We start from the raw sequence: 24436 nt of genomic DNA on the forward strand, positions 1-24436 counted from the left end.
TGTATGCTGTTTTCCCTTCCTTGGGATTGTTCACTTAATGATGAGGACCTTCCTGGAATTATGAGGGTTTTGCAATCCCCCTCTATATCTGTTGAAATGTCCTGCTGCAAGAAAGCAGAGATAAAAGGAAGTTCTCTTGGCATTTTGAAAGGCAACTTTCTGAACAGTGAATGGACATGTAAATTTGTTTTGAGACACTGATAGATTGAAACAGAACATTATTGGAAACTGTGCGATAATGGCAACTTCAAAATGAATGAAGAAAGATGACGGTGGTTGTGGGATCTTTACTAAGGGTAGAGACGCCTGGCAACGATATATCTTTAGATCATTTATTCAGTTCTGATTGAAGTTCTCTTTGCTTTCTGTTACAAAGCACAGCCTGATGGGATCTTCTACAAATGTTTCGTAATCATTCATATGCAAAGTAGAATGCTGGGACTACTGGGATGATCCTAAAGGGAAAAAGAAAACAAAGGCACTCATTAATTTCCCATTTAAATCTGGCCCAAATAAGCAAAAACACCAAAATGCATTTAGCTACTGGGCTAAAGCCCTAATGATAATGTTTGTAGCACCTTGGCTGAGCTATCACTCATCCAGCATAATCATACTCCTCTTACCTCCCCAAATCCAAAGACGCTTTTACACTTTAACTGCTGCTTTGTGATGCCAGGGTGTGTTGATCCAACCCAATTTCATTGTTTGGGCTCATTCATTTTGACAGCATGAGCACAAATAATCCAGATTGTGGATTTGTCTTTGTCCTCATCAGAAACAGTCTGCGATAGCGATCTTTTCTTAATTTATTTATTTAAAAGATTCCCACACCACCCTTCATCTGAGCGTGTTCTAGGATGGCGTGCAATGTGCGTGAATAAAACTATTAATACCAGATAGAAATACAACAGATGAAACATTCCTAATGCATTAGCAAAATGAGAAGGAGCAACAGCACTTCCAAACTATTGTGTAGGCTAAACAAATCCATTTAATGCTGCATGGGCAAATAAAAAATGTTCTAACTTGGTGCCAAAAATATTGTAATGTCAGTGTCGGTCATACCTCTTGGGAGAAGGTGTTCCAGAGCTGGGGCATTGCCACAGAAAGGGCCCTCTCCTTTGGAGCTACATAGCACAGCTTCCTTTAGGGAAAGTAGTTGTGAAAGTGCCCCAATGAACAACCTTGGCATGGGCAGGCAGGGTTGGGAAGGAGTGTGCCTTCAGATACTTGGGTCTCAAGCCATTTAGATCTTTAAAGGTGTGTATCAGCGCTAGGAACTGGGCTCAGAAGTAAACAGGCAACCAGTGTAGCTCTTTCAGTATGAAGCATGGTGACCAGGTAAGCCTTGTCTGGGAAATGACCACAGTTGGTAAATCAGATGAAGCCAGCAGAAGGCAGTCAATGCCACCTGGGCCTCACATGACAATGTTGTTTCAAGAAGCATCCTGAAGCTGTGTCCTTGATCTTTTAGGGCAGCAGTTCTCAACCTGTGGGTCCCCAGATGTTGTTGAACAACAACTCCCATCATCCCTGAGCCTTGCTAGCTAGGGGAGATGGGAGTTGTTGTTCAACAACATCTGGGGACCCACAGGTTGAGAAAGGCTGTTTTAGGGGGAGTGTAGCCCCATCCAGAACAGGCTGAGCATAATCCCCCCCCCCAATCTTGTCAGAATTCAACTTTATTGATCCTTATCCAGCCTGTTACTGAACTCAACATTGGCTTAGCCTCATTTGACCCCGATGACAAAGAGCTGGATGCCTGGAGTAAGATATGGTATCCATACTCCTGTATCACCTCACCTTCTGGGGTCATGTGGGTGGTGTTCATATAATGTTCAAGAAATTTGGGGATACAATGGAACTTTGTGGCCCTATAACGTAAGAGACATGGGGTCAAACAGAACCCACCCATGCTACTTTCTGAAACTGCCCCTGCAGGTAAAAATGGAGCTACTGCATGACTGTGCCCCCTACACCCAACCTGCAGAGGCATCCCATAAGATACCATGAGTGATGCTATCAAAAGCCACCGAAAGGTCAAGCAGAATCAACATGGTCTCACTTCACCTGTCTCACCACATCCCTGTAAAAAAATTAAAAAGTACATCTATCAGGACAACAAAGGACTGCATTCATAAGTATGGGTTTGTCTGATCATCAATTAACAGCGCCAACAAAAACAAAATGGGCATAACTCACATGGCCTATGCATATTCATATATCCTATGAATATAGTTTCCCTTTCTTCATAGCAGTTGTTCTGTAGTGTTAAAATGAGCACAAAACTGGTTGCAACTAACACAAGGAAGCTTTGTAGCAGAGCACTAGAGCTTCCAGAGAGCTTAGCCATAGAGAAAAATGGGCAATGCCATGGGTGTTGTGTTCAAAGGTTTTGGCAAGAAGGCCAGCATCGTGTGTTGGAAATGGCAAGATACCCTTGTATTCTGCCAGGAATGGAAATCTTACTAATAAAACAAGTGGCTTCTGTTAAGAGAAAAAGCTGGACCATATTAAAAATTAAGCATCAACCCTGGTTTCTCTCCCCCCCACCCCATGAATCTGAATTGGATACGTCCTGAAATATCTAGGTGCTTTTCCAAAAAATCAGTATATTGCGGCTTTATTTCTAGGTTCCTGGGCACGACATGAAGCCATGTGCTGTAGCAACCTTCTTCATGCTAAGATGTCTGGCTTTTGGGGATGAGAGTCAGAATCTCAAAGTATGCCATCTTGGCTCTCATGAAAGAAAAGTGGGGGATAAATGTAATAAATAATGAAATCAGATAAATAATTTAAAACCTAATAACTATGACCATCCAGTAGTGTTATTCAGCAGCATTCTGGGTCTGTTATCCACGATATAGTGGTACCTCAAGTTAGACGCTTCAGGTTACAGACTCTGCTAACCCAGAAATAGTACCTCAGGTTAAGAACTTTGCTTCAGGATGAGAACAGAAATTGTGCTCTGGCGGTGCAGCAGCAGCAGGAGGCCCCATTAGCTAAAGTGGTGCTTCAGATTAAGAACAGTTTCAGGTTAAGAACGGACCTCTGGAACGAATTAAGTACTTAACCCGAGGTACCACTGTATTTTGATGAGACAGTTCGCACCACCTTCTTCTTTTAAAACCCTTTCTATTGTTTACTTTCCGATATCCCTGCTAATCTTGTGTTTTCATTATTTCTTACTGAACAATTTCCCATTACAATAACCCTGCTGAAGTTGTGCCTAGTAAAGACTTCCTGCATTATTATATGCATGATCAGTCCCATTAGGAACAAATATTTTGGAGTTGTCTAGCTGAACCTGAAAGCTAAATAAGCTGCCGAATGAAAAATACTTGTACTAATTTAAAGGACAATATTCCAGAAGCTTTTAAGGCACGCCATACCTTATCAACTGGTTTAACTAGTATATTTGACTGTGTTTGTGATATATTCATTTCATAGCTGTTTTGGCAGTTTTCTTCAGGAGACAGATTCTTTCCATCATTTAACACCTGTGAATTAACTGAGCCTCTAGCCGAGCAGGACCTATTAAATACAAACAGTCATCACCCACCTGTCAAATGAACATGCACATTTGCTGTATGTGGAGTCATGCTATTGACCTTACTGCTTAGTCCACTTTGACTGACATTGGCTCTCTGAGGACTCACGACTTTCCTGGCACTGCCCCCAATATCCTCTTAACTGGAGAGGCCAGGGCTTGAACCTGAGATTTGTCCGTGTTAAACATGTGCGATACCATTGAGTTGTGAGCCCATGAAGTGACCTAAAATTTTAAGCATGACTGGGATGGTCAGATGCAAAAGTGAGGTCCTTAAAGAGTTGTGCTGAATAGGGAATTTATCAGGTGTAGCCTAAAAGGTGTAGCTTTTAGCAGGGGACAAGCTTTCATCTTTTGCACTACTTCAGTAATGCCTTAAAACTGAGAATAGTGTTTGGGGTGATGTCCTGCTTTGTTGCTAGGGATGCAAGAAGGCAGCAATTTCGTTTCCAACTTGTATACACCACAGTCAAGGTAGTTTCTATTCTGCTGCAGTTTGGTTTCTGCCAAGTTCTATGCTATTTGCCTCCCTGCCTGCTATTTAACTTTTAAGATATGTAACTTACATAATTGACATTCATTTCAATGTAAAAGAAGCATTAAAATAAGAAGCTATTATGTTATCAATTGTGGAGTAAAACACAGTAATGATGTGAAGAAATACCAATCATAGTCAGTTAACTGATTTCTGTTGCTGCCTAGAAACATGTAAACTGCAGCAATTTCTGCTTCATTTTCCAGTTTTTGTCAGAATTCTCTGACATCCCTAATTGTTCTTCATACTGCATAGATAAATTTTATTGTATGTTTATTTAGTGTTGCAGCTGAAACAGTAAGAAATTGTAAATTATTCCTTAAGAAAGTCATGAAGGTGGTTGAGTTCACATGTAACACCATGTCATGGTTTATAAACCATAGTTTAGTAAACCATAGGTTGTCTGTCTATATCTGACCTGCAGCTTAACTATACTGTATTAAAGGTAAAGGGACCCCTGACCGTTAGGTCCAGTCGTGGCCGACTCTGGGGTTGCGGCGCTCATCTCACTTTATTGACCGAAGGAGCCGGCGTACAGCTTCCGGGTCATGTGGCCAGCATGACTAAGCCGCTTCTGGCGAACCAGAGCAGCACACTGAAACGCCGTTTACCTTCCCGTCGGAGTGGTACCTATTTATCTACTAGCACTGTGTGCTTTCAAACTGCTAGGTAGGCAGGAGCAGGGACCAAGCAACGGGAGCTCACCCCGTCGCGGGGATTCGAACCGCCGACCTTCTGATCGGCAAGTCCTAGGCTCTGTGGTTTAACCCACAGCACCACCTGCGTCCCTAATAATACTGTATTAGCCATAAGCAAACCACACTCATAAGCCATGGTTGGTTGGTTGGTTGGTTATCAACCTTAGATTTTGCTAACCATTGTTAGCATTATGTGCAAACCTGAACCTCGTCCTTAACTATGTTTTGGAACTCAGACTCGCCTAAAAGCCATAGAGCCGTGAGTAAAGGAACAGATCTGAAATGAAACCATTAAGAAGGCTTAGTGGAATTTAATATATTGCCTGTGCACTGCAAGCCAATACATGTTTACTCAGAAGTAAGCCTCATTTATTCTAGCAAGGCTTACTTCTAAGTAAGTGGATATAGGACTGCAATCTAATTAGTGTGAGTACTGACAAAGCCTTGCTAATTCATTGCTTGCCCAGCTTTGAGACTGCAATGATGTTATTAATCATTGCGCTCAGGTACAGAGGCCAAACATATAAATTAGTTCAAGATAGGTGTTTCATTGTTTTTTCCCTCAGAACCCTCCCAATGGAGATAAGTTTTAGACTATCCACAGGGCAACAGATAGATTTTAGTCTCAGGAAAGTTTCACTGATTACATATTATTTGACAGGTGCAATAATATAATGAACCTCAATCAGGCAGCACACACTTAGCAGAGGACGTTAAAGAGATTCATTTAGTAGTCGTGCCATGTGAAGTATTCACATTAGATGGGATAGGAGCAGATGCAAGGTTAAAAACACTCCCCCCTCCAACGGCACGTTCACACACAAAAAGTACATCACTATGTCCCCGAGACGGACGCTGAGCATGACAGCTGTTTTCACCTTTATGTGTGAGCCATCTCAAGTGACTCAAGACATCAAAATCAATTTAGCGCAACTGTATTCTGCAAATGCCCTTTTTCTCCTCCAAAGAACGTGCTGCTTCACAGAAGCATAATAGGAACCTATTTCTTGCTTATGGACTTTGTTCAGTTTCTGTGGGTAACAGATCAGATGGAGGACTGCACACGATCCTTATTTGTGCAAGTTAGAAGAAGGACGGTAGGTAACTGGGGGGGGGGGGTAAACACCTCAAACATTTCTTCACTTACACAAACTAGAGCCCAACTCCATGGACATTTACTCTGAGTTCAATGGGGCTTACGTCCAAGGAGATGTCACAGAATTGCAGCCCTCAACCTCATACCGGAAGGTCCTGGTTTCAGAATGAGTCTCTATGCTATATTGCAGATTTTCAAAGGAAAAGGAATACACACCTTTTGCCTGCATATGGCAAAAGGTGGGCATGATTTCTGAAGGGCATCAAGACCAAGGTTACTGTGGTTTTTAAGAGTTGACATTCTGCCACTTTACAGAACAAAGGTCTGTGCACCCAATGACTGGGTGAAGCCTTTCTAATCACTTGGTGACAGGATTTTCTAAAGGCAGAACCTCTTTTAAAGAGAACAAAAATGCCAGTTCCCCACCCACTCTAGGTTTATATTATCAAAACGGGTGTTAGAAACTGAGATATGAAAGCTAGGAGCTAAATGGCATGTCTAGGTGTGCTTTTTTTTATTTAACAATAATACAAAGCGGAAAATGAATGAACTGCAGCTAAAATGTTATGTTCATTTGTCACATGGTCTAATCCTTCCCTTGCCCTACCCCCCAAATATTCTTAAGAGGGTCTCTTCTCCAGCCTTCAGAAAGTAGCTGGAAGTGGGGAGGCAGAAAAAAGCCCTCCTTTCCTTCCACTCTGCAGTTTTAATCTGAAATCATGGGTGCAGTACTGCGCCCAGAGCTCAGAAGCTGCTTGCGCTAATGAAATTCCTTGTCGCAAAATGTGCCTATAACAGTGGGAGTTTCGAACACTGATCAAAACACCCTGGCCTCTGTTTCACATCCAAATTACCCGTCAAAACTCATTTTCTGTTTTATTTCTAACTTTTGTTATCGTATTACCCCGTGGAGAATGCAATCTTCTTGCATATCATTTAACCAAACCTGAGCATATGCATCTTTCTTTTTCATTCCCTGGTAACTTACGTACTTAACCCCTTTCCTATGAAGTCTGCCAAAACAACATTAAAAATAGATTGCTCCCCGCCCCCCACCAAAAAACCCTGCATGTAGTGCTTCAGTTACAGTGATTTATTATACATGAAAAATACAACAACCACCCCATCAAAGGTGAATACTTTTTTCCCTTCCTTTGGTAGTGTTCAGATGACTATATATTTGAAATGCAGCTGTAGGCACAAAGACTTGTATTGGTACGAAAGTTAACAGGGAAATCAAACTTCATTCAGCCCCAGCTGCCCAGCCTTGCTCAACATTCATTTTCAGAGCTACTTTCTGGCGTTCAAAAGGCTTTCATGGCTGCTATGTAAGAAAAAAGATGGTTTGTACAATAGCTGGAGGAGAATGAGGTCGGGAAGGTGATTACAGGCAGAAATGGCACAAGTTGATTCAGTGAAAAAAGAATAAGAAAAGTAATCTTGTAGCCTTGGCAGCTTTTGCTTATTGCACCGGTAGTCTGACGGCTGTAGGGTGTTAGCCATGTGATACTGGCCTTGGCCTCTCCTCATTGCAAAGGAAATCGCCATCACTGAGTCCTTTGACAATTCTCAAGCCTTTCATTTAATGTATACTCAACAGGCATCTGTTTTGATTGCCAAATAGATGAATTGAGTGGTGTGTCATGAACACAGAACAGACAATATGTCTGCATGCCTACTCTATGTGACTTCTTGTTATGTAAGTGAGACGGTGCAAGAAAAATAGTATCAGGTGACTTTTCAATGTATTGCAATAAGTTCCTAGGTCTGTCCTTTGGATTATGGGCAGTATTCTACCAATGAGTCCTGTCACTTGCACAGTGAGATTTCTCCCTCTCTCTTTCCTCTGCATTTGTCCCACACCCTCTCCAAATCTGCTGCTGAGGGTTAGAGGAACGCTTAGATTGAGAGCGAAATGTGGGGCAGGGAAAGGGAGGGGAATAGCATTCCATTGTACAAGCAGAGATCCTTGCCCTGATGGAACATTTGCTATGTTGGGATTCCACTCTGCTCCTAAAATGGAGATCAAGTGTAGACAGCCTCATGGACTGCTTATCATGAAACTGGTCTACAGTGGTACCTTGGTTCTCAAACTTAATCGGTTCCAGAAGTCCGTTCCAAAACCAAGACAGGCTTTCCCATAGAAAGTAATGCAAAATGGATCAATCCGTTCCAGACTTTTGAAAACAACCCCTAAAACAGCAATTTAACATGAATTTTACTATCTAACAAGACCATTCATCCATAAAATGAAAGCAATGAACAGTAAACTGCAGTCACACAATCAATCAGTAGCTGAACTGGGTTCCACACAGTCACACACACAAAAAAGCCACAAAAATGCAAAATAAATAACAATAAAAATGGAGCACGTTCAGCTTCCGAAAAAAGTTCACAAACTGGAACACTTACTTCTGGGTTTGCAGTGTTTGGGTTCCAAGTTGTTTCAGTACCTAACCAATGCACAGAGGGGAGATTGTCCCCTTCTCCATTTTTTGGAAAATAACAATTTACTTTTATGTCTAATCGAGGAATAAAAGCTGCAACTTTCTTTCAGGCTGCACATGTGAGTACAGACAACTCCCCATTTACACACAGGGCCAGATACCTGAAAGTGGTACCCGGAAAGGGAGAATCCACCTGGCTCAGAAGGAGACCCTCTCTGGAGCCCAAAGAGGACACCCTCTTCAGGCTCCATGTGAAACATGAATAAAATTTGAGGGGAATGAGCAAAGAAAAGCCTTAGAATGCATATAACCTTGCATGAGAGAAATCTGCCCCTCTCTGTCAGATTTCATTTGTTGAATTCCCTCCTGGCTATTGACTTTGGCTTTAAGAAAGAAATCAAGCTCCCTTCTCTTGTAAAAGCAGACGGAATTGCGAGATCTGGAACTCAAAGACCTTTAGGCCATTAGAGTGGTAGTTAAGGGCATTGTGCAACCGTTTTCTGGGGAAGACATTTCCATACCTCAGCACTATAGAGGGAAAGCTCTTATGTGAATTTCAGGAGTCATGGTAAGTGAAGGGATATAATGAAAGCAGGCAAGCAGTCCTTCTGCCTGATTTTAAAATTTAATGGAATGTCTTCTCATTCTCTCATTAACATTATTATGTCAATTGTTCTGTTCTGCTGAAAAGCAAGATTTCAGTTTGACTTAGACCAGCCAACGTAGCGGTGTGCTTCAGGGTATTAATCAAAGTAAATTTTTGTAGCCTTTGTGTGTTAATCTAACTGGGTGTTTTGATCTCTATTATCTGAATTTCAGTAGTCTTAAGAGGTCAGCAGCATGGAGCTCTGGTGGTCTACGCTATTTAAAGTCTATTTAGAGAGTTCAGAAAGGCAATTTTAATAACCCAAGGCAATGAGCTAGGCATCTGAGTGGAGGTGGGTGTGGGTGGGAACTTGAAGGACAAAACCAGAGCTATTCTATCCCTTAATCTTAACAATGCAATCCCATCCACAGCCATACATGTTCATAGGGATGTCTTTCCAGGTCAGCGTGTATAGGATTGCAGCTTAACCCATTTGTATAGAAATAAATTAACATTGATTCCAATGAACTTTATACTAAGTAATATATCTTATTAAAGACACCCTCTTCAAAATATCCTAAAGCTATCTAAGCATTTTCATTTTTTTTCTATAGCAAAGTTGGGAGATTAATACATTTTGATATGTATATGTGGCAAGGAAATTATAGGAAATAACGTTTGCAAAGGGTTGGTTTAAAGTACATATTCCTTGTCAAGGTATATTCTTGGTGTGCTGTTTACTGGATTATTTATAAAGGTTACAATTTAAGCATTACATGTTAATTTGATTTTAATAGGATCATTGACACACTTGCATTATAATTAATGGATCATACATTTTAAACATGCTTGACTTTGGCTGGATTCTGCCCTTAGATTCCACCCCTCCCTGCCCCACCAAACGTCTCCTGAAGGTTCAGTATAAATAATAGTGATTTTAAATCTTAAAAACCTACACAAACTCTTAAAGCTAAAACCATAAAACAACAATCTTTATGGTTAAATCCACCCATTAGCTTAATCATGGCCACAAAGTGGTGGTCTAGTATGAAGACCTTTACGGAACCACCAGAAGATGCTTCTCCATTAGGGTTTTTGGTTGCAAGATATTGCAAGGACCAAAGACTAATTGGTTGCATCATTATTCTTTAATATATAATTCAATAGCAGTTATGGATAAAACAGGCAGCACCAAGCAGAATAAAATATGAAGCCATGATAATAATAATAATAATAATAATAATAATAATAATAATAATAATATATTAATTATACCCCGCCCATTTGACTGCGTTTCCCCAGACATTCTGGGCGGCTCCCAACAGAAAATTAAAAGCACAATAAAATGTCAAACATTAAAAACTTCCCTAAACAGGGCTGCCTTCAGATGTCTTCTAAAAGTCAGATATACGGTTAAGTACTTAATTCGTTCTGGAGGTCCGTTCTTAACCTGAAACTGTTCTTAACCTGAAGCAGCACTTTAGCTAATGGAGTCTCCTGCTGCTGCCGCACCGCCGGAGCACAATTTCTGTTCTCATCCTGAAGCAAAGTTCTTAACCCGAGGTAATTTTTCTGGGTTAGCGGAGTCTGTAACCTGAAGCGTATGTAACCCGAGGTACCACTGTAGTTGTTCATTTCCTTGACATCTGACAGGAGGGTGTTCCACAGGGTGGGTGCCACCACCAAGAAGGCCCTCTGCCTGGTTCCCTGTAACCTCACTTCTCACAGGGAAGGAACTGCCAGAAGGCCCTCGGAGCTGGACCTCAGTGTCTGTGTTGAATGATGGGGGTGGAGACGCTCCTTCAGGCGTGCATTTCACCCCTCCACAAAGGCCTGGGGAAAGAGGTATGTCTTTGCCTGCCATAAGAATGAAAACAGGGTAGGGGAATGATACATCTTGCGGGGAGATATTGTGTGGCCATCACAATGGAAGTCCTACCTCACCACCCTGCACTTGCAAGCCTTGCTCAGCAAGTGTATCACCAATATGATTTCCTCTGCAGATCTTAATGTGTTCTTTCAGATGCTTAGCCTTTTAGGGCTTTGTCACCATAACCATCATAACTTCCTGTAATGGCTCAGTTGTACCAGATGGCTTGAGTTGTACCAGACCCAGAAGACCACTGACAACCATACAACTCTTAGAATTTGTGTTATATCCGAATAAACAGGAGCACCCATTTGCACCCTGGCTATGGCGTTTTGCAAAGGTTGTAACCTTCAGACAGTTTTCAAGGGCCACCCTACACATCCCACATTACAATAGCCTTATCTGCAGGTTAACAGCCTGGGAAATCTGTGTAACAGACACACAATTATATTCTCGCAACTTGGCAAAGTTTCCAGTCTTTTCCTACATATCAGAAGCAGCCCTAAAATCAAGCATTGATATAAGCAAATAGCAGAAACACCAAGAAAAATAGTATTAGAAAATAGTTCAGACAGATTTTTGGAGGGAGCGATGTATCAACACCATTTAATATGTCCTCTTTTTCAATCTCCAGCTCTTATTTTATGTACTTCATGACCACACCGGTATACGTAAGCTAGCAAAGCTAGCTAATACTTTTTCTTTCTCTCTGTGTGTAATAAATCAGGATAACCAAGTAAGTAAAATGTCAGTGTTTCCATTTCAGCTATTTTTGTTTCCCTTTCCTTTTTTCCCTTAAACAGCTGGAGTGCTACATCTTTGGCCCAATGCAGATCCTTGTGTATTGCAGGCTTTCCTGGTGATTTGATGAGTGTCTCAAGATCCAGGATACAACCTGTGGCACGTTCATCATTTAAACTCTGAATTATTTTTCAAAGCCTCTTAGCAGCAACAGCTGCTATGACAGTACAGTGTACCCAGCACACCTGACATCTACATTTGTCTAGGCTTTGCTTCACCGCATGCTAACAGATTTCCCTCAAGCCTCCAACACACTGCTCTTTTTGGCCAGTGCTTGGCAGCCTCTCTGTTGCTGCTTTCATTGCTACTATTTATGGAGTTTGCTTAAATAACTTTCATAAAGGAAACTAGAAGAGACAAGTTGCTTTCCATATGGTGCTAGAAGGACCAGGGCATTTTGCTGCTTGAGTTGGAGTCCAAATGGTGCCTCCCCTCCTTCTAAGGCCCAATGCCTAAAAAATCTTGCTGCTACATGCAGACACAAATGCCTGCCTTCATCTATACTCCTGCACCAGAGCTGGTCCGGTTTCCATTGCTTCCTGTAATGGCTCAGTTGGTTAGAGCATGGTGCTGATAACACCAAGGTTGTAGGTTCGATCTCTGTATGGGACAGCTGCATATTCCTGCATTGCAGGGGGGTGGAATTCTATGATTTTATGGAATCATAACATAAGCTTCAATGGTTCAGTTGTCCTCAATATCCTAGAACACTGATGGGGAACTGTGGCCCTCTAAGTGGCCTTGAACTACAACTTCCATAATCCCTGACCCTTGACCATGATGGGGGGTGGCAAAGGGGGGGGGGCATTATGGGAAGTGTCTCTGGGATCTGATGGATCCTAAGTCTTTCCCAGTGCCCCATCACAACCCCAAACATGCCCCAGGTGAGCGGATATTACATGAGTGACTACTTTTGGATACAGTGGTACCTCAGGTTACAGACGCTTCAGGTTACAGACACTTCAGGTTACAGACTCTGCTATCCCAGAAATAGTACCTCAGGTTAAGAACTTTGCTTCAGGATGAGAACAGAAATCGTGCGGCGGTGGTGGCAGGAGGCCCCATTAGCTAAAGTGGTACCTCAGGTTAAGAACAGTTCCAGGTTAAGAATGGACCTCCAGAACAAATTAAGTTCTTAACTCGAGGTACCACTGTATAAGGTTTCTCTGTCAAGCATTGTATGCAAGTTTTGTTTGTTGAACTCAAACCATAAAGACCTGCCTCCTTATAGGGGAGAGTAGCAGATGTTACTGAGACTCCACTGGTTTGATCTTTTGTGGCAGGGCAGTATCGGTGCCAAGACCCTCCCCTGTTATAAAGTTTCAAGAGGCCCCTGTCCCTCTCCCCTAGTGGAGCTTCACAGTGCAGGTAATTCCAACAATGATTTTCTGTCACCATCGCACAAGCAGATAGGGGTCTGTGGAATCCTTAACATGTCCAAATCCTCATTTCTCCTAGAGAACTGGAAAGCTATGCCTGCTGCTCCCACAAAGCATTTAGCAGGACTGCTAACTTTAAAGCTGGATATTTGTAGTTTCCTTGATAGTTTTGTCAAAAGCCAGGCTGTGTGTCCTCTCCAGTTAACTGGCTTTCCAACACTGGCAGGGCACAGAGTCAAGACATCATAATAGTGGCTAAGCTAGCCACCTGCTGTGATAAGTCAGTACTGTAGGTAATGCACTCCTTGCCGTGTTCCACTCGCTGTGCTCACAGAGAAAATCCTCCCCCCCCCACCTCTTACAGCAGCTTTTAAAGAACTGTATGATCAGCCTTTACGGTCCTTTGACATAACATTAAAAGCAACAGGGAGCCACCAGAATAGCATTTCCCCGACTGAGATATTGACGTGAACCAGAAAAGTCCTGCTGAGCTAAAGGAAAGCATTTTGGGGTCTTTGAATGGCATACAACAAGGTGCATCTAAATGCTAGGGTCTCAAGTAAGCAAGCCACATGCTCTTTGGCCAGTCCTGAATTACTTTCATAGACTTCAGTGAGACTCCTTTGTGAGAATTACTCCAAAATAAATGGTTTGGGGTTGCAGCTTAATAGCCTGTTCCACAGCTCAGTTATGCTGAAGCACTTGGTTTTAGAACTTGGCCCTACTGAAGTCAGTAAGACTAAATTGGTTTTAATACAAGCATTTTACATGGCCCACATTCTCCACCAGATGAAAAAATGTGCCATTGATCCATTGTATGGCTCCATTTGTGCAATGGCCTGCTGTCCTATATCTTTAACTTTCAAGTGCGGACAGTTGCCAATGCCACTAGCTTTGTCTGAAGTGGCTCCAAAAATTAATAATTTCTCTTCTACCCTGAATTAGAAACTACAGTGTCAGTATGTTTTCCTTAGGCACCTTTTGCAATCTGTCCAGATGTGCAGAAGTCCAGTTACTTGCTGAATTATGTCTAAAATTTGGGTTGTAATCATTTGGAGTTGGATTTTCAGTCTTGTGTTGCTATCATTCAAAAAGCTAGCCAGTGTGGTTGAAGACTCCTAAAACAGCTGTGAATTCTTTTTTGTAGTTGGACCTAACCACCTAGTAGGGAGCTTAATGCATTAGTTTATTCCATTTCCCCTATTTATTTATTTGGATTTTGATTTCTTTGGGAATTCATCTCCCCTTACAAGAAGAGATACTAAGAGAGAGAGAAACTGAGATTGGCTGGCCCAAAGTCAATGAACTTCATGGCTGAGTAGGGATTTGAACCAGGGTGTGTTCAGCGCACCAATCCTGGTTTTGATTTACAATTTTCTAATTTGCAGGGCCAAAGCTCAGTAGTAGAGCACATGCTTTGCAACCAAAAGGTTCAGTCCCCAGCATCTCCAGGCAAACCTAGGAGACAATCTTGCCCAACTCTGGGAAGTTGCTGCCAAACAGTATAGACCTGTTTTCTCCAATCTGTTGTCCTCCATAGCTAGATGGACTAGTGATTTGACTCGGAATAAGTCAGCTTCCTATACTACCCACAGACTCTCCCTAGAGCAGCACCAAAGGGAAGAGGCCTCTATGTTAATGAGTTGGGGTAGCCATTGTGATGCCTTCCATATGTTTTGGATAACAACCCTCATCATTTCAGTATTATTTGCAGCTATTGAGAATTGTAGTCCACAGCATATGGAGGGTACTGTATCGGCTACCCTTGCTGATGGGCAGGTTTAAGTGAAGGCAGGATACATGCTCTTACTTTTCAACATTTGTCTAACTTTGGATAAGGCAGGGGGGTTGAAAGTGTTACGATATACAGTGGTGCCTCGCAAGACGAAATTAATTCGTTCTGCGAATCTCTTCGTCTAGCGGTTTTTCGTCTTGTGAAGCAACCCTATTAGCGGATTAACGCTATTAGCGGTTTAGCGGCTATTAGCGGCTATTAAAGGCTTAAGGGATTAGCGGATTAGCTGCTAAAAGGCTATTAGCAGTTTAGCGGCTTAGAAAAAGGGGGTGGGGAGCGGAAAAAAAATCTCAAGACTCGCAAGACATTTTCGTCTTGCGAAGCAAGCCCATAGGGAAATTTGTCCTGCGAAGCGCATTGAAAAATGGAAAACCCTTTCGTCTAGCGGGTTTTCCGTCTTGCGAGGCATTCGTCTTGCGGGGCACCACTGTAGAAGCAATGCAGCTGCGAGCTGCTTGCTTGAAAACATCTCATGATGTTGGGACTGTCTGTGGGAAACGGAGGGCACCGGAATTAGCTCAGAGTGTAATATGAGCTGTACAGGAAGTGTTTGCTCTCTCGACTGCTGGAGTTTGAAGAGAGCAGTCATGTTTTTTTTGTAACGCTGCAAAGACAGAAATAAAGGCATGTAAATACGTTTCTATCTCTTTCCCCTGCCGGGGGGGAGGGGCAGGAAAGAGGAGGTGTGTTCTTCTCACGTTGAGAAGGATCGCCTATCGCGACCTCTGCCTGGATCTTGCTGAGGAATGCAGACAGGGAGGTCAACAGGAGATCAAGCCGGGTGCCTGGAGAGTTGCCAGTTTCTCCTGATAAAGGCTTGATTTCCGACAGAAAGTAGTCCAGAGCCTTAATTCTGTTCTTGGGTGTACTTGCAGTACGAGTACAGAGAACAGCAGGAAGCATGCAAAATCTTCTCTCGAAAGCTATTGGTATTTGGATACACATTTTATGTCTCCTCTTTTTCTTATCTTGGCCAAACATTTCTACTGTCCATGAAATAGAAAAAGTGCATTGATTTAAATTTAAAATAACAAAGCACAAGATATCAGCCAATCTTGTTCAAAGTGTTTTAGTCTAAGTTTTAAAACATTTCTGGCTGGTACCTCTTTTTCTAGAAAAATAGCACTGTTAATATTTAAATACAGGTCAAGATTTTATACATATATATGTATAAAATCTTGAGCTATATACATACATCACCTAAACATCACCTAAAATAGAAGCCCTTTTCAGAGTACATTTGTGGAGATTATGAACAGCAGGTGGAGAAGAGAGCATTGTAGTGGCAAGCTCTGCCTTCAGCCTATACATGTTCATTTGATGATACAGCTAGGTCAAAGGTGCACACATCTGTTCAAACATTGGGACATCTTTACTTGAATGGGATCCTGGGTCCATCTCCTATGCATGTTCATTCTTCTGCCCTCCATGTTGTACAAAAAGGACTCTGGTCATTAGGCAGAAAGCACGTCTTATGGAAAATTCTATGAAGGAAGGAGTGGGGGGAAGCCCAACTAGGTAGAAAGGCCATAAGCAGTTGATACTTACCACCGGCAAACCACAAACCAGCTTGATACTGCCAAACAACTGAACACAATTACACCTAAAATGATGGAGACTAGAGAACCCTTGGAAAGCCTTCCAGAATCTGAAACAATGAAATGTTAAATTACACTTCTTAACTAGGCGGGTAGGTAGTTTTATGCTGCCAATGAGACTTCAGACACAACTCATCTTATAATTCTCCTCTGCCACTGTTACCAATGGAAACTCAATACTGTTTTGGCAGTGAGAGGGCTGTGAGCACTATTTTGGATTTAGGTAGTAATGGCTGGTGGCAAGCTACAGAACTGTCCTATTTGCAGTGTATATGATTTCCAACTTATGCATGCTGAAGGTCTCTCCTTCCTTCACTCTGCACCATGCAACAATGCTAGTGAAATGTTGGGAGCACACAGTTACACGTGGTCTGCCCTGCACCTCCTAAGTTAAACTGTTCTTTCAGGTGCGATGGATTGTGCTGTCCCATTGCCAATGTTGAAGCATTATCTAATTGCCAATCCAGTTGGCTTCTGTGCACGGAATGGGAAAGGGCACCACCCCTAGCCTTCATCTCATGTAGCAAAATATATTGGGCTGGCTCTGACCAGTACATAGGAGCCACAGGAGGTGGGCAGGTCACATGGTCCAATAATGGTACTGCATATTATGGGTACAGAGTGGGACCAGACATCACAGAAGCAGGGTGGTTTTTTTATGTTGGTGCACCTTGAGGAAATCATTCCTTCTAATACTGATCCAAGTCTGCCCATCCATGTGCTTATGTAGCCAGAACAGCAAAGGAATCAGCATACTTAGGGTGACCCAGAGATATATGCATGTGTGCAGAAAAATTGCAATGAAAAGAACTAAGGGTGGAGGGGAAACTCTAAAACATAAGAACTCAATGACAATGAATGTTGAAAGATTGCAGCTCCCTTCATAGGAACTTAAGATCAGCCTCCTGAATCAGGTCAACGGCCCATCTAGTCCAAAATCCTGTTTTCACAGTGGCTAACCAGATGCCTGCAAGCAGGACATGAGCAGAAGAAGAGGAGTTTGGATTTGATATCCCGCTTTATCACTACCCGAAGGAGTCTCAACATTCTCCTTTCCCTTCCTCCCCCACAGCAAACACTCTGTGAGGTGAGTGGGGCTGAGAGACTTCAGAGAAGTGTGAGTAGCCCAAGGTCACCCAGCAGCTGCATGTGGAGGAGCGGAGACGCGAACCCGGTTCCCCAGATTACAAGACTACCACTCTTAACCACTACACCATGCTGGCAACAGCACCCTGCTCACTTGTGATCACAGCAACTGGTATTAAAAGGCATGTCGTTGGTAGCCTTGTCATCCATGAATGTGTCCAATCCTCTTTTAAAGCCATCCAAGCTGATGGTCATACATTATTTCCATGTACAGGGCAAGTGTGGGCTGCCCTCAAAGTCACACTTCTGTTCCTGTCCCCACCATTGCCAAAGTTGAGAATAATTTCTGCCTTGTTTAGCTGTGGAGATCCTCAGATAAACAACCCCTCAGCCTTAGGCTTGCCAGGAATACACTGCAACATTTTGATGCAGGGCCCTGCTTGTTGGCCTATCAAGATTCTTTCAAAGATCAGTGAAATGAACAGTCTATATTGTAAATGAAAATACCCATGCAAAAGTGCTGGTATTATGTAAGCATATAACAATAATTAAAAGCAAAGCAAAATTCAATCAAGAGGTTTTCCCCTCCCTAGAAGAAGACGATTAATAAGATTAATCCCCAAACAAGTGTTAGGAACAGAGTCATCTGAGGAACAAAACTGCAAGCTATCTGTTACAGGTTGAATGGTTATTAGGCACATTAGACAAATGAAGTAAGGAATAATTAAAACAGTGCCATCAAAAGGTTTTTAACAACTTAATGGAAAAAGCAGCTATCATGCTTCAAACCAAGGACAAAAGAAACAAGACACCAAAAAGACCCAAGGATTTCTACTTCACATTTTATGTACAGCAATAGGCTTATTTTTGACAGATGAGTAGTGTTGTTGCCTTCAGACAACAAACTTCATAGGTTTGCAGTAGCCTCCCTTCTACTCCAGCTTCCACAAGCTCCATTTAATTTGGAACAGGACTCCAGGAAGAAGTCTGTGAGGTAAAGAATTCCTCCTAGGGCAAACTGGGTTGAAACAAAACTAAGATACAGTATGCCTTAGTCAGAACTGTCAGTTTCGGAATGATTAAAAAAAATCCTAGCATGAGGGACAGTCTGCAGTAATGGTCTTAATGTTAGATGTGGACCAAATAGTACCGGCTTCTAAACTCATTTGGACATAAAGCTTGTTAGATGGCTTTGGACAATCTCAGATCTGCTTCACAAGGGTAGTTGTGATGGGAAGATACCAATGTCAGCTGCCCTGAGTTGGAGAAAGCAGCATTCAAGTGTAATAAATAAGAATAATTTAAGACATCCTGGCATGTCCCAAGTATGAATGGAGGTTGTATGAGTGCACAGCGTAAAATATTATTAGACCTCTTACAGATGTTAAGAGCACTTTAGTTAGAAGTCTGAAGTTGCTGGAATAATGTAATTCACGCTAATCATTTTTCAATTGCTCTACAACACTACCGTACCAATCATTTGCAACTTGGGATGCTCTTCTGGGCTAACAAGCAAATCACAGGCAGCTCAAGGTTTGCTTTAGTTATCTCATCCAGACTGCCTTCACAGTTCTGTATTTTTATTATGGCAACTGCCGGTGATTCCCCAAGTTTACTGGTGAAGTTGACTTATCTGCTTATGATGCAGACCTGCATAGCTTGTGGCCCACTAGGATGAATGCAGCTCAGACAGACATGTTGAATACAGCTTGATCCCTGTGACCTTTCTTATAAATGCCTGCTTAGAATTCAAACCTAAGGCCTGCCATAACCCTGGAGCCAGAGTCCTTCACTTCAAGAAATGAGAATAAGGACTGTGAAAGAGGGAGAGCATGTAGGGTCAGCCTCCGAAGCACTTCCAGCAGACATGCCTGGGGTGTGGTGTCAGTCCTCCTCTGGCCTGAGGATTCTGCATTGCCGCCCTAAGTCTCCCTCCCTGACAATTATGTTTGTTGATTTTCCAAATTATTACAAATCCTTCTCTCAAGGAAATAACTTTTGACACTCTTCCTTTGAAGAGAACCTCAGGAGTGCTGCTCCACACACCAGCTCTCTGTGGACCAGATTGCAGTCATCTTGTAGGCAGACAGTTCTTTTCAGAGACCTCTAATGGGCATGGCAGTTATGTTTATCAGACACCCAAACTTCTTTAACTTCAGTTTAGAACCATAATAACTGTCTGGGCCTCAACCCTTTCCATTTTAGTGTAAAAATAAATAAATAACTAGCTGTTTACTGATTGGAAAAGCTAAGATTGAGGCATTTAATCAAGCACAAAAGGATTTATGGCATGTAAAGGAACATACCATATTTTTCACTCTATAAGACGCACCAGACCACAAGACGCACCTAGTTTTTGGAGGAGGAAAACAAGAAAAAAAATATTCTGAATCTCAGAAGCCAGAACAGCAAGAGGGATCGCTGCGCAGTGAAAGCAGCAATCCCTCTTGCTGTTCTGGCTTCTGGGATAGCTGCACAGCCTGCATTCACTCCATAAGACGCACACACATTTCCCCTTACTTTTTAGGAGGGAAAAAGTGAGTCTTATAGAGCAAAAAATACGGTAAATGCAGCCTGGCTGTGCGGGCCACCCGTTGGTTCAAAAATTGTTATTAACTATCCAAGGATTATACTGAATTTCATATGGTAGCACAAGTCCTGGAATTACCATACGTACATGACATAAAAGGGAATGAGGAAGTTTCTCTAATCCCACCAGTGAGAGTTATTGCTGCTGCTGTTGTTCAGAAGAAGAAAACGTCAGACATGTTTTCCCACACCTTTGTTCATAGGAGCCAACTTCTAATGGCCAAGGTCCCTTCACCCCTCACAAAAAATATTTGAGGGCCCCCCCAAGTTAATGGACATAGGTGTGGTGCCGTGTCATGTAATCAATTATGTGGGGTAGGGCTCACTTGGGCCCCTCAAATATTTTATTGGCACCCCTGCCTTTGTTACACTATCCAAAACTACAAAGACTGCCTCCTTGGACTCTCAACACCTGAGTTCTTCTACTTAGCCAGGAAGCAGACTTAAGCCAGTCTCTCTCTCTCTCTCTAACCTACCACAGTGGTTGGTTTGTGTTCTTTACAGTGACCCTTACATTTAGACGTCTGCTGTGATCATTCAGTGTTGATAAGTATGAGACAGCGGAAGATAATTAGAATGGTTCTCACATAAATGACTACAGCATGTGTGAATGACAGAGAATGACTTTGAGACTGCCTCATTGTTTTATGTTGCTAGGTTTTAACCAGCAAAGCAGTGCAGTCACCTCACCTTTGCATGTTTTCCCATCTTCTGCCAGTTCATAGGGATCTGTGCAAAGACACTGGAATGAGCCTTGGGTGTTGACACATTGAGCAGAGGAGTGGCATGGGGGATTGGTTTTATTTTCACATTCGTTGATGTCTAAAGAGAAACACAAAAGTTAAAACAAAGTTATAAACTCAAAGTGTATTTCTAGAAGGCGGATCCTAAAATATGCTGCATTTGCACAAAAAGATAAGCTATTAATTCTGGCTTAATAAACCCAGATATGCATGGGCAGTCTGCACTAGCACCAAGAGAGTTCTGATGGAAATAGAAACAGTCTTAGAAACTGCTGTTGTTTGCTTATTTTTCCAGAACAGAAATCAAACCTCCTTTTTTTGGGTGTTTTGCCTCTTTCTTAGGTAGGGGAAACTGAGTTCTTGAGTTTCTTACATTTCAAAGGGGCCCTCAAGCCTAAAAGGGTTTGAGAGCTGCTGTTGTAAAGCATTTGAAAAAAAAACACCAAGATTTGTTCAACCAGATACTTTTTTATTAATTTATTCATAATTTGCTTCACTGTGGCTGGATCTAGACACATGAAAGAAGTGTTTCAGTTTAAAGTGTTGTAAACTTAAACAGGAAAAACAGGTAGAGAAAAACGGGGCTCCATGTCACCACCCGATGGCACAATGTTATATTGCACATAGAACGCATATAAATCACATTTTCTTCACCATTCTGGCTGAGTCCTAGCTGAGCCCTGTGTGTGCAATACATTGTATAAACACACATGGAGCAAAGGAAGAGCTAACTAACAGCCATGCAAGCAGCCTAGGATTGTTTTTCTTTTGACTTAGTGCACTTCCCATTCTACTGCTTGTTTCCATAGCCTGCCGTACATAGTTTAACATATTAACCACCTATTGGAGAAGAAACGACTGGTTCACGCAAGTTTTTCCATTCAGCTTGTTGCCAGAATATTAATCTGCTAGGGGGCAAAATATTATTATAATTCATCTCTTTCTTTGCTTCGCAACTAGGTGAAAAAAATTCAGGGGACTCACAGGATGTGACTAAAAGAGAGAGTTACAATTCCCTATCCCTATTTCATTTCAAGTGTACCATTATCTGAATCGCTGTCTCTTCCAAGCAATGTTGATAAGCGGGCCTAACTGAGTACCAACTGCAGCTCCTGCATGCAAATGAATTCACCTGTTGTAATGTCTTCCTCAGTAGGAGCTTGTTAAATTTTTCTCTCTCTCCTGATGCTTTCCTCCCCCTTAATGAAGGTTGAATATGCATCTGCACAGACATGCTGGGAAATGCTACGTACGGTGACTTGTAGAAATGTAATGTAAGTGAGAGTAAAGTCTTAAATTGATGCAATGCATTGAAATGAACTCATGCAGTTCTTCACTTTCAAGGCATTGGAAGGGGGATTGAGTGCCTGTGGTGCTTGATTTACTGGATTCAGTAGGAAACCATCTGTGCTAATAGTTTTTATAATGTGAAGGAGGGGATCATGATAGTAACTCAAAGAAGAAGACAATCTCTCTTTCTGGGCCTTCCTAGTGTTAAAGATGGGGGGAAATTTGTTCAGCTCACATTTTAAGGCATTCTATCTCCTTCACAGTTCCGAAACCAGACTTGATCATGTCCTTTCCTTGTCCATGTACAGAAGTCACTTGGATTGGCCCTTGGATTGCACTGGCAATAGGAAAAAAATTCCTACCACATCTGAAAGAGCAGGTGTGCAAGCCACAGGGCACAGGCAACGGTTGTTAGTATTTATATTGTATTTGCGTTATAAATGTATTTCACAAAGAATAATGGTACTGGGGAAAGTTGGGAGCTGGCAGTTGGTTGGTTATTTTCTTGGTTGATTCTTTGATTAAGAACATAGAGTGGTGACTTCAAGCAGATGCTGTCTGGAGGAGTTTGTGAGAACAGGCAAGCTATGGATTAAAAACTTATGCGCTGCTATGAAGAAGTTTTGAAAACAAAAGGGACTAAACCCTCTCTTGGGCTCAAGGGAGAGAAATGAATTTCAAGTCTTGCGTAAGGCTTCTTTTTTAAAAAAAGCACAAATAGCTAACAGCCGTGTCCTCCAACATTTCACTGCAACAGCTTCCCCACTCAAGGATGAGTCACCTGGGGTGGCCTCCTCACTCTGCCTAATTATGGGACTAGTGTCCCTGCCCCCCAGATACTGGTGTAGTAAAATATCCGACCACCTGGAAGCATATACTCTTCAATTTGAGCACTACTTTTTTTGTTTCCTCAACTGTGGCAATGAAGAGACAAATACAGTAATAGTATAGTTGGGAGGGGTGTTCTTTGTGGAAAGAACCCCCACATCCCTGGGCATGCCTCAGTGCATTTTGTTCTATATTTCTGGTGCAACCAAATAAAAATGCAGCAATACAGTGGTGCCTCGCAAGACAAAATTAATTCGTTCTGTGAATTTTTTCATCTTGTGAAGCACCACTGTGTATTGACGGTTTCCAATAGGAATGCATTGGCGGTTTTAAAAAAAAGGCGCAAGACGTTTTCGTCTTGCGAAGCAAGCCCATAGGGAAATCCGTCTTGCGAAGCAACTCAGAAAACGAAAAACTCTTTTGTCTTGCGAGTTTTTCGTCTTCTGAGGCATTCGGCTTGCGAGGTACCACTGTATATGTTTGAAAAAGGTGCTAGCAGCAGAAAGCTGCTTCTTCCCGTAGGAGAGAACAAGCTGATCAGATGCAGTCTTATTTTATTTCTCAGGCAAAAAACTTGGATATGGATATGGATATCCTGGCTAAACCCTGTTAATGCCTGCTGCTAATTAAATCCTACAAGCTTTTTAGTTTTTCAAAACACACACAGGCCCTCCATGGGCATTAAAGCATCCAATGATTCTGTGAATCCTATTGCTTCCTTTTGATCTGTATTCCTTTACACTGAGAGCAAGGAGGAGCGTGATCAGGCAAGATGCCCAGTTTGGGTTATGTTTTAGTTGCATTCTGGGAGACTTGGCTCAGTCTGTTGCTTAACTCACAAATATATGGAGCAGAATAATGGTTTGTGGGGACGATCACGTATTCTTAAAATAAGGGACCAAGGATGATTTGTGAGATCAGAGCAAAGCGAAGAAAGAAGAGTACGCTTATATCTTTTCAAATCTCTTTGCAATTTGTTTCACGTTTTTGTCTCAGTAAGCCCTGGAACGTGTGAGTTCTCAGGCTCTACAGCTAGAAACTGTAAGTAAGCTGAAAAAGATATTTATGGATGGCAGCATCAAGAGTGACCTCAGAAGATAAATGAATTTTCACAATAGACTACAGGATCCAAGTTTATTCAGCCCTCTAAAATTATTCATGTTTAAACATTCCAATGTGGCAATGCCATTCTTGATAGAAGAAAGCAGACAAAACTTAAAAACCATAGGCACCTTGGCAGACCGGTGCTTTCAAATTCCATTTCCCCTGTATACAGGACAATTGTTCTTCTCCTAATAGCTTATATCCTTGGTGGCAAGAGTAGGTAACAATGAGTTTCCCTGCCTCTGAACAATGGACAAAGTCACCATGTTCCACTCTTGTTGGGAAAGCGCAATTCAACTCTAGAAGCAAAAACACAACATTTTAAAAAAGTAAACATAATACATTAGTGTACATTAGTCAAAACTGCATATACTGTTTTTATTAAGATAAATTCACACTAAAATGGTGATGAATTTTCGTGAGAATTAAAACACAAATTTC

At 42.0% G+C, this 24436-nt stretch overlaps 1 protein-coding gene across 6 annotated transcripts in view; it reads right to left on the reverse strand.

Annotated features, from left to right (window-relative positions):
* Positions 1–320: 320 nt before the first annotated feature.
* The window catches only part of TPO (thyroid peroxidase), a 990904-nt gene continuing 966788 nt past the window's right edge, over positions 321–24436 (reverse strand). For 2 of the 6 annotated variants that reach the window (XM_083431581.1, XM_083431578.1), the window contains exons 13-18: positions 24124–24294; positions 20721–20852; positions 16306–16405; positions 3393–3534; positions 2009–2086; positions 321–455 (exon numbers count right to left, since the gene is read on the reverse strand). In XM_083431581.1, the coding sequence (XP_083287707.1) occupies positions 2051–2086; positions 3393–3534; positions 16306–16405; positions 20721–20852; positions 24124–24294 (581 nt within the window). In that variant the 3' untranslated portion in view covers positions 321–455; positions 2009–2050. Of the gene's footprint in view, positions 1353–2008; positions 2087–3090; positions 3776–16305; positions 16406–20720; positions 20853–24123; positions 24295–24436 lie in introns of those variants that run through there. The other 4 variants (XM_083431577.1, XM_083431579.1, XM_083431582.1 and 1 more) reach the window with 4 other exon arrangements.

Source organism: Podarcis tiliguerta, assembly GCF_965153285.1.
Source record: "Podarcis tiliguerta genome assembly, chromosome: 3".
NCBI lineage: Eukaryota > Metazoa > Chordata > Lepidosauria > Squamata > Lacertidae > Podarcis > Podarcis tiliguerta.